This window comes from Atractosteus spatula, chromosome 14 (genome assembly GCF_055471065.1).
Source record: "Atractosteus spatula isolate fAtrSpa1 chromosome 14, fAtrSpa1.hap1, whole genome shotgun sequence".
Classification (NCBI taxonomy): domain Eukaryota; kingdom Metazoa; phylum Chordata; class Actinopteri; order Semionotiformes; family Lepisosteidae; genus Atractosteus; species Atractosteus spatula.
The window spans coordinates 38,117,545-38,128,916 of NC_142719.1; the positions used below are offsets into that span (position 1 = coordinate 38,117,545).

Here is an 11,372-nt window from a genome sequence, read left to right on the forward strand (position 1 = left end):
GCAAATATTGGCTATTCATGTCTTCTTGAGGAATCCATTTAACTGTTTGAACAAATTTAATCAAGCGTCTCTAAGGCATGGTATTGCATTACATATACATCCGCTATTGGATTCTTTTTCCAATTCCCATGGATTCTTAATCCTGGAATACAAAAAAAGTCTTTAGCCACAGCTAATATTGAATGTATGGCACAGAGAGAAAACGCCTCCCACAGCCAACTTTGTAGAAGCAGCACCATCCATCTTTAAATTAACCTCTTTGGTCTTTATTGATAGCCTTGGCTTCACTTGGGAGCAACTCTTGATAAGAGGGTTTGTAAGATATCAGTCAATCAACAATCCCAGCTCCTGTCCGATCTTTGCCTTAATAATAAAACTGGAATTCTGTTATTTCTAAAACAGATCATGTGGATTTTACTGGCTGGGTTTGTTAGGAGGGGAAAAGATTTTAGCTGCAAAGTAGTGAATATATCCCCCCCAGCTGGAGTGCAGTGCGCATTGCACCCTAACAACAATAGGCAAAAATCCTCTTTTTGTTGAAGGAAGCTGAACCACTGGTTTAAATGGAAATAAAAATACCAAATGTTAGTTCATGACTCTAGATAATCAAGGATTGCAGAGCAGCAGAATGACACACTCAGGTGAAAATTCTGTGTAGAACTCTCCATTGAAGAAGAAAATTTAGCACAATAAATCTATTCATTAAAAAGCACTAAACTATAAGGTTTTACCTGTTCCTTTGGAACTTCAATACCATTACAAATGCATCAATATGTGAATTATTACTCACTCATTTAGAAAAGTGCCTGTCAAAATTTCTCCTAAGGAGACTAATCATTCTCTGATTACTAGGACAAATGTCTATTAATGCAAAGAAGAGTGATCATTCTTTTACTATTAAGACAAATTTCTATAATTGGAAATGCATATTGATTTTATATACCATTTGAAGTTCAACTCAGCAATTAAGTCTACTTAATGATAGAAGAAGCTGGCTGAATTTGAAACAGATTTTATGGTAAAAGTGAGGAGCTGCATGGTATGGGCTGCAATGAATCAAAACGGGGAAATACTTGATGTAGAGACTTTCTTGTTTTCAAAGAATGTATAAATGTATTTTTTCAATATTTAAAATTGAAGGCATATATTTTCATGCTTTCTAATCAGTTATTGTTTTCAAAAAATAATTTTAGTTGGGTATTTTCCTTAACCTTTTATCACCCAAAATAAAAATAAATCAGTTTCTTAAATAGAAAGCATTGCATTAAATGCAGTATACAGTATATCACACAGACAGACATTTTGCATTCACATTAATTAGAGAGAGAGGACAGTGCTATGCAGAGGAAGGATGAGCACAACAGTCTTATATGTTGAAAAGACTTTGGAGATCAGATGTTACTTTTTTCGTCAAAACAAACCAGGCATTTTAGTGTGACAGCACAGAGGTATTTTAATACTATACCCTTTTGACTTCATAGTCCGTTACCCTGCTACGCAATGACAAGAGCTCATTAGGGAAAAGCCCTTGATTGATATAGGATAATAAGCTCATTAGAGATGAATGTTACTTCAGGGGCAAATAGAACCTAGCAAAATAATTTTTTTTTGATGCGGTCTTCCAATGTGTCTCTCCTTGGAAGCTGACGAGACGAGGAAAAAGAATACAGATTTAAATAGGAGTAAATTAAAAATAAAATGGTCATCTTTAATATTTAGCTCATATCGCGTAGCGCAGACACTTAAAAATTGTGGAAGGTAAGAAAGTATTATATCTTTGGTCAACAGTGCTGAGTAAGCATAGATTTCTAGTGTTGTAAAAAAACATTATGCCTAATTAAAAAAATTAAAATTAACCTACATGTATCGTGCACAAAAGAAGACCACTACTCCATACACCAGAAGTCTATTAAGAATTATTGTGGTGTTGGGACTCCTTCACATTTCAGTTGTGGGCTGTGGGATTCTCTCCATGACACAAACCTCCCAGGGATATTCCCACATGTTTACCATAGTCTGAATCCCATTCTCTGAGTAAGAACATGGGTGCACACCCTGGTGCCCTGGCTTAATTGTACTTTGGGTTTGCCTAATTTGGCTTACCTTTATTTCCCTGTTAACTCAGTTGGTAAAGCAATTACTTTTTCAATGTTAGTATCATTTCAGTTTTACTTTTGATTATTATTTTGTTTGAGTTTCATTTTCTAGCATTTCTGGCCTCTTTGTTTTGGTTTTCATTAGCTACAAACACCCCAATTAAGACTGAAAATGCTCCAGTTTCATCATATCGTGCTGTATCCTGTGATAAGAATCACTATGATGATTTTGGTTTCATATTGACACATTTCTTTAAATTTAAATGTGGTTTGGTTTCATATTGACATATTTATTTAAATGTATATCATAAATTTGATTTTAAATATTTTACCACAGATCATCTGAACTGAAGACAAATGAATTAAGTTCATAATTATGTTTTTTTGAAACATTTTATGAAATACCATCAAAAAGGACCCAAAAAGATTAACTGAGCAGGTTTTGTAACATCCTGCAAAACAGAGGATACAGAAACAAATACAGAAACAAATGGAATTGTAATGACTACTTAAAATCAGTTTAAACCAGATACCTGAAACAATCAGAAACACAAGCCAAAAATCAGTTTATATCCAAGATCAGCCATTGTTCTAGCTCACATAAATCCTCAATATCTATACCTTCTATCGCTTGTATTCAATATTTCATATTTGACAGCCTTCAGTTTCTTAAGTACATAGTGTTACCTTACTTTGTCAAAAAAAATACACACTAAGTTCAATAACTAAATTGCTAAGTTAAAAAACACAAATCTGTTGCTCCATGATGTAGACATTCTGACAAAATCATTGACAGGATTTTACAACTTTTTGCAACAACTTCCAGTGAATATCCAAAGAGACCAAAAGGAGACACACCAGTATTCACATTCAGCAACACCCATGTTTTATTGCCTGTAACTGATGATGCCAATTACTAATTAACCCTCAATTTACTAAAACATGAATACAGAGAAGATGCAAAAGAATGTATGTAGGGAAATTATTACGTTATTACAATAACTATGTATATGAATACATTCGAGCAGTGCTTTGACAGGAATAAAAAACGTACTTCTTTTGTACCGTGTTTCGTACAAACTTTTGCAGAAAATCAGACTCCGGCATTATTTTTTATAGTAAAAGTATTGCACACCAGAAGAAGAATCAAAAAGAACAAGGCATGAACCAGGAAATAAGTTCAGTTCCCTCTGTCGTGTGCATTTAACTGCTTAAATGATAACATGCTTCAATAGCTTCCAAGCAAAAATAAAATAATTCTCATTAAAACTCCTTCTAACCTTTGCCATTAATCAACTCGCACAGTCAGAGATACCAGCGCATTAGTCGTAACTTAAAACCCTGATGGATGAAGCAGCAGAGAGAGACAGTGTTGCACAAGGTGCTCCCTCACTCTGTCCCTCTTCCTTGCAAAGGGGAAAGGGAGCCGTACTGCAATGCCAAAATGTGAATTACTTTCCACTGCAATGTGAAAGGCAGTGTTTTGTTTCTGCACCTTTGAAAGGCGGGGATCTGAAACTGACACAGCATTAATTCTGGGTTTTAATTAGTGGAGGGGGGAACAAAGTATCAGGTTTAGATGATGAAAGCAAGAACATAAAGATGGAGGTTTTACTCCTCTTTATGACTTCCCATCACGGTGTGCGCGCAGAAAGTAGAGCATCCTTAATAGTTATAAATGGAGAGCTTGTGTGAATGAAGGACAGAAAAGGGACAAAAATCCCAACTTTCCATTTCCTCACACAAACACTAGCAGCACACAAGTAAAGCCCTCTCTGTTTGTATGTGTGCAGGCATCGTCGCTGGTACTTTAACAGTTATAAATGGGAAGGCATAAAGACAAGGACAGAGAGAGGACAATGTATCTAAAAATGGATCTGACTTGCAGAAAGAGAAGATCCTTAATTTAGTAAAAAAAGATAGTGTTTTTTTTGCATACCTACTACCACACATGTGATCTGAATTTTAAACACATAAAATGGCATTTAGGAATGCCATTCACATTGTTGGCTTTGGATTGAGCAAACATTCAAGTTTTTTTTAATCTAAAATTTAGATTTAAGCAAAAAAGAATAGGAATGTAATACCATAATACGTCACTACAAAGGGAAACACTTTATCATTATACCTTTCATTTAAATATGAATTATCAAATGCTACAAATAAGGCATTTTATGAGTGTTGTAGGTTTTATGCAGTTTCCAACTACGGCTAGAACCGTAATTCAGTTGAGACCAATAAGGAAACCCAATCTTTTCTTTTGCCTTTTTTAAAGCATCAAAGCCGCAGCTTGACTAATAAGCATCCTCTGATGAAATCAAACGATTTCACCCTTCTTAAACTAGGTACAAATTAAAACAAAACTGATATCCACCTGCCAATTAAACATTCCTAACATGTCAGTTCACAAAACCTTTTTCATTTGCCTCAGGATTCCGACATCTTCTCAAAGGATAGCTGACCTCAGATTTTGGCTTTGGAGTTTGAGGTTGGCACATAGGTTGAATATTTTAATTTACCCCAAGCCCTTATGAGCAGCTGTGCGTAGTCCTGGTGGTCTAAGGTTGGCCACGTTATCATATTGCGATGTCTCAATGGCACCTTTTTTCTTTGGCACAATTGAGTGCCTTCTGATCATTATCTCACATTAAATGCAAAAGTGGACACTGGAATCTTGGCACAATAAGTACCTGATTTAGTGCATGTCCAAAAACATCTATCTGTAGAAATAAGCATTTTGTTTTCAGCATTCCACAATGCGTATAATTTTTTTTTCGGTGACGCCCACGTCCGTTTCTATCAGGTTATAATGAAATTTCCCAAATGTGTGTCATACGTGCTCAGTAGAAAAGAATCAGGACTTGCATATATTTTTTAAAAATGTTTTGGGGCGCCGTCGTTTAGGAAAATATGTGCTGTGTGAATTTCCGATGTGCGCAGAGGTTAAAAACGGATAATGAATTTTTGATCCCTAACAGATTGAATATTCGGCTGTGTTGCAGGAGGATGAAGCTGGGGAAGGCCGCTTCAGTTTCGCTGCCTATGGTATGGGCCCAGCGTGCCTGCAAGCGAAGGACGGCATCTCCATCAAAGGCAACAACAACAACGCCCCTGCTTCGGCCAACCCCCCCGAGAAGACGATCGAGGAAATGCGCAAGCTTTTCATCAGTCGCGCCAAGCGAATTGACACGGTTTCCCGCGTAGCCTTCCCCCTGGTATTCCTCATTTTTAACATTTTCTACTGGATCATCTACAAGATCATTCGCAGCGAGGACGTCCACAAGCAGTAGAAACCTCTTCCCGCGGCCAACGGAGAGAATGCTTTTGGCGGCGGTGGCGCTGGCGAGGAAGTTCAAAATATTTATCAATTTAACTTTTTTTTTTGTTTGTTTGTTTCTCCTGGATAAATCCGGACCTGTGCAATAGCAATGCAGTAAAATGCATGAAATATGAATGTGGCAATATATTTACAGAAAAAAAAGAAAAAATGAAAAAAAGACCTTGCAAATATAAGACTTCTAACTGACAAATCAGAGGACTTCAATATGGAGGAAGCAAAATGTTGCAAAGGGAAGGCTCTTCCAAGACACTTGCGACCGCAAGGAAAAAAAACCTGCAAACCCAGAATTAAAGGGCAAAAACTACAGCTCTGTAATATATTATATATCTATTCAGAAAAATCCAAACTATTATTTCTTCGACGCTAGGCTACTGGATTTAGGCATTTTAAAGAGCGGTTTGGTGCTTCCAGCAATGAAAAGATACAAAGTATGAAAGACTGGTTACCCCATGTATGGAAATTTGCTTTGTTGTTTCAAATTATTGGCACTTGTAAATGCATCCCTCAATTGCTGGCTAGGAGCCAGGAAGAATGCCTGAGGCTTCTAATGAACACCAAGGATAGTAATGGAGGCTTGACAAAGGTGGATCAAAGATAGGGCGTATTTGTGAGATACTGGCTGCTTCTTTTTGCATTCTCACTGTTGTTTCATTTTCTTTGTACATTAAATCCTGTGCCAGTTCTTTGCCATGATGAAATATGCCAGGATGAAACCAAATTTACAGTTAAGGATGTATAAACATCCCGGATCGGATCAATTGTATACAGGACAAACCCATTTACTTGTAGTTAATACTTATTTCATAAGCATTACGCTGTACAGATTTAAGTTCACATAATACAGAAATGATATTTGTATAGTTTTCTTAACAAAATAAACCCAGCTAACACATCTGCAGCAATGATTTAAAATTAGAGGTATTCACATATTTGTGTTTGTACATGATTGGCACAACACATATGTCTCATGTATACATCTGCTATATATTTTATCCCTTGAAAGATTCTGAATCACAACTTTAAAGTGATATCTCTCTATTGTATCAGACATATCTTTTCATTTTTAAAAGGTTAGAAGTTAAGATTCTGATTAATGGACTGAAAAAAAAGTGAATAATTGAAATTTGCATCTTTTTAATGTGTTCCTTTTCTAACATTGTCACTTTAAAAAAAAGCACTAATGTTTTAGCTATGCATGGGATCATATGCAATATGTTGTTGAAATGTTATGTATATATTTCATTTTCATCAAAAGCCAGGTATTAAGCTGAAATCCTGGCTCAAAAAAACTTTTCTGAATGCCTCATTCATACTCTTAGTGTCCTTAAGTGATTTAAGATTTACTTGAACCTGTCACTCACATAGGAGGCATTATCACATCTTACACATCTCTTTTTATAGATAGACGTCTAATTTAGGACAATAAAACTGAGCAATGCCTAAGTTTATAGCACTTAAATATTAGCTTAGACTGTAAAGCAATTTCTATTGCCAAATTATTAATTTTGTTTGTTTTTTCAAACCAAAGATCTTGTTTAGCTACCCTCATTGTCTTCCTCTGTTGGGAAAATGTAGGTGAAAAATGGCAAAAAGATGAAAAGATAATCTATACCTTTTTGTTTTAAAAGATCATGTTTAGAATTTTGTTGTTTTTCTACTTTGGAAGAAAGTACAGAATTGTCCTCCCTTATAAAAAGTAAACATGCATTATCCTAGTATATGTTAATCTTTTTAGCTTATAAAATAAATAATCATGATCATAGCCTGTTCTGATAAATTACATTTATCAAGTATTAATTTCATACATTTGACAATTAACTTTACCTGAGTATGTATTGGTTTTGTACTAATTGAGAGACATCTCTATGTGTATTGAATTCCTGCATAGCATGGTATTTTTAAATTAAAGACAGAAAAAAATGAAAGTCTAATTATTGGTAATGCTGTCGTAAACGTTTGTAAGGTTGCACAATTGAAACATTTCTTAAACGGTTTTTTGCCACATTGGAAAGTAACCCTGTCATAAAAAAAGAAGGCTGGGTAGTTCTTGCATTAACCAAACCAAAATGCACCCAAAAATTAAAGATATGCAATGTCATGGAATACTCCATTACACTTTTAACAAAAGCATGCATTATTCATCTCTCTCATTTTCAGAGAAAAATTCATCCTGTGCCTCAATGTGTGTTAAATATTCACTGAGTCAAAAATTTCATAATACATCTCATACGTAGCAAATTGAAAGTTTGTTTTCCGTGTACCAAGTATGCTTGAAAATGAATTTTCTAGAAGGCTTTGGTTGCAATTTTTAACATAGTTCTATGAACATCTAGGTAGAGAGTCACTAAACTGCAGTTTCTCACTGCAGGAAAAAGGATTGTTCCAAATGCTATGCAGTGTTGCTGGGAGTAGTACAAATCTAATAATAAAGCTGTTTTTCAAAAAGTAAATATACAGAAAGGACCTTATATTTAGATATATTGTATATGTGTTGAGGACATATAAACAGTTAAAATGAACCTGTTGGCAATAAATTGGAACCCGTCTTAAGGGAAGGGCTGAAATTGAAATGCGTTTTTTGTAGAACAATAAGTCTTGTGTTGCTATCAGCGAACTGCGATTCATAAAGGCTTTGGATGAGAATGTGTGCAATAAATGAGACTTAGAATTTCATTTAAAATCAGAAGGAAAAATGGGTTGTATTAATGTTACAAAAATTCGATAACAGTTCTTCAGGCACAATAGTTAACTGAGAAAATAAGCATGCATTACTGTTCTGTTTAATGTGTGTTTTCCCTGCTTTTCATTTCTTTTCCTGGTTCACAAACTCAGTTTGACGGCACACTTTAATTGGAACATCCAGGAAATGGTAAACATTTGAATTTATAATCATTTCCCAGTTCCAGTTATAATAATGGAAATAAAGCATTGATAAAAACACATGAAAACCATTAAATAAAATAAGCCTGAAGGACAAAAAAAGATCATTTTGAATTTAATTCAATGTTTTTTTTGCACAGATTGGTATGGCCTTAAATCTTTTTTTAATTTTTTTTTCTTTGCTTATATAGTGTGTTGGCACAAAGTGCAGAATTTGCTAATTGCCATAATCCAAGCAAGTAAATTACCTTGGGTGCTGGCAAAGTTAAGCCAATTTTTTTTTTTAATTATAAACCTGGAAAACATTGAGTATTTTGCATGGATGTAATATTTAAAACAATGGCAGATATTTTTGGCTTGTACAATATGTGAGCAAACTGAAGAAAAAAAGGAATGTAAAATTTCTGCTGTAACTGTATATAACTGAATATTTATTGAAATATGTCATAATGCCAATTCTAATTAAAATTAAATGTTTTCTGAAAAATTCTTTTACCCGTTTTTGAGTATCTACAAGATTTTGGTTTTTGATATGCATTTTATCAAAACATTGACAATATGTCTGGATTTTCATGCTGAATCTATATCTGGCTATAGTTCATTAACTGTATTGATATTTGGATTTGGTGGCTACTGTATCTGTATAATATACACATGCATATCCATAATTTTGCTGAAACAATTTTAAGAAAATGCTGCTGGCTTAAACTAATTTTATGGTTCTTATGACATTTGTATGAACTTGTATTTCTGTGGACCAAAACAAAACACAGAATGAATTAATGTCACAGCCATGAGACAATTTTATCCTGTTTAATTGATTTGTCTTTTACACACATACAGAAGTATGGCAATTTAAAAGAAAGAATATGTTGTGAATTACACTTAAATTATCAGTTCCTCACCCATATCCACAGTGACAATTTGAGTGAATGGGATCTGGCACTTATCATCCTTAGTGCTTAAATTTAAGTTCCCGTTTTAATAATTTAAGAGGATCACAGTGGTGACGTTCACACCAATTGAATTAGGCGCAGTGAGCGAGAAAACTCTTCCCTTGTTAAAATAATTCCCGTTTCTTAGCCAGAAAGCAGCAGGCCCTTTTCTGTCTGCAAAGCTGAGTCTAATTTGCCAGTCAGCATGCTCTCAGAAGTGTAGTATGCCAGTTATGTTTGTGGATTATGAACCACAAAGGGCTGTCTGTATCACGTTCGTTTTTCCATGACCCAACCAAGCCAGTCACATACTGTACAAGGCTCTTCTGCTGTGGAGGTGGTATCTTCCACCCATTCCCCCTCAGTCACGTCGCTGGGAGGGGAATTGCTTTATAGCTGACATCTGAAGCCAGTGGAACATGAATGCTTTGACAGAAACCCATTCCTCAGTGTATGAAAATCTGATTTTCTCTTTAACCTCAGCTAGCGACGCACCTGTCCGACGTGAACATAAAAGGTCGGTTCGGGGAGGGGGAGTAAAACCGCTGAGAATTCTCAATCGCCGGCCAAAAAGAAGCAGGTGGACGGAAATAAATCAAAATGATGAGCCTGGCTAACAAGGTCCTGGTCACACCTGTGTGTTACTGTGTGATGTCCTGCGTGACAAATGGCCCAGATTGTGCAGCTGACTCTTGAGCAGAAGACCTGCAAGCTCCTCCTCTCAGTTCTTTATGCATGGAGAGATGAGGCCAGTTGTGTATACTGTAGGAAATCACAAGCTATTTCCAGCCTGGAGGGTTTTTAATGAAAAGGTGAGGTTGAAAAATTAAAATCCCACATTTAGCCAACATGGTAGCAAGATACTGGAATTAATCATACCAAGGAGAGAGCATGAGATTTATAGCACATTTTCAAGCCATTATAAGATTTTATTAACTGGAAACTGCTGTTCCCAGCTGGACTGTCAGTGCTTTTCATGAGGCTGCTGTGCGGTTTTACTGCATTTTTAGACGGATCTTCATCAAAACTGCCTGGTCCACCTAGTTAGGTGAAAGCTAGATGGTGAAAGGAAGTGCAGCAATTTTACAAAGCACCTGGATTCTACAGTTTCAGACTTCTGCAAAGTCTAGAAATACATCTTCACAGCCTTTGTCTTAAATGGTAATGCTTCACAATGCTGCTGTTTTGAATGCATCACAATTAGGTAATGAGTAATTTCCTTGGGTTTTAATATAAAGTACACTTCAAGTCAAACTAAATCATGGCAGATTCCTATAAAAGCCGTACTATCCAGTAAAATGGAAATGGAATATCTCAACCCAGAAGGAGAAAAAATGCATATACACAAGAAAACATCAGTTAACAAAACATTTCAGCAATTACCCATATGTGCTTCATTCTGCTATCAAGGTCTTGTCAAGCCTTCCCACACTGCTGTGAACAGCAAAATTAACCCAAGTGGAATGGGCACCTCCCGTCCTAGAAGACCATAATCATAGAGCTTGGAGCTTTGCAGTTTGCAACCAATTAGGGAAACAAGCATTTATTTCTGAAAATTGGATCAATTAGGAAATTGAGATGAAAGTACTGAGATAACATCAAAGCACTGGTTCGCCTAACAAAACCAACATACATAATCCATTCTTTGATCAACAGCAGTAATGGTTACGGTGCATTCTTAAAAGGAAATATCCAGGAGTCCAAGAGTTAAAACGTTCAAAAAGTCATTCTCCACATGAACTAAAACCTAGTTTTTGCTCCTGATAGTCTTGACATTTCTGCCCAAGTAAGGGGTGCCCTAATCCTAGAGAAATTTTAATTCCAACCACTCTTAGCTTAGCTCTCTTAACCTAGTCAAAGTCATTGGCTTCAGTGGACCAATTTGACTTCATCAACCCCTCCAGTTGCAGGTATACAGTATTAACACAATCTGTATCTGCTGATACACCAGCCCTGCAAGATGTGGATTAAACACCTCTTAAAAAGTACTGTGGATATAGGAGTGGTAAACAGTGCAGCATTTGCAGAACCCTGAGGGAAAAGCTGACAAGATGCCATCTCCATTTAAGGAAATCGTTCACAAAAATGTGATTCATAACAGGTCACATTGCTGATGTGGGA

At 35.8% G+C, this 11,372-nt stretch overlaps 1 protein-coding gene across 1 annotated transcript in view; it reads left to right on the forward strand.

Annotated features, from left to right (window-relative positions):
- Positions 1-5,608, forward strand: part of glra1 (glycine receptor, alpha 1) — a 54,182-nt gene extending 48,574 nt beyond the window's left edge. Inside the window, exon 11 of the mRNA XM_088933087.1 lies at positions 5,099-5,608. Within this exon, the coding sequence (XP_088789213.1) occupies positions 5,099-5,386 (288 nt within the window). The 3' untranslated portion in view covers positions 5,387-5,608. The remainder of the gene's footprint in view (positions 1-5,098) is intronic.
- The last annotated feature ends 5,764 nt before the right edge of the window (positions 5,609-11,372 follow it).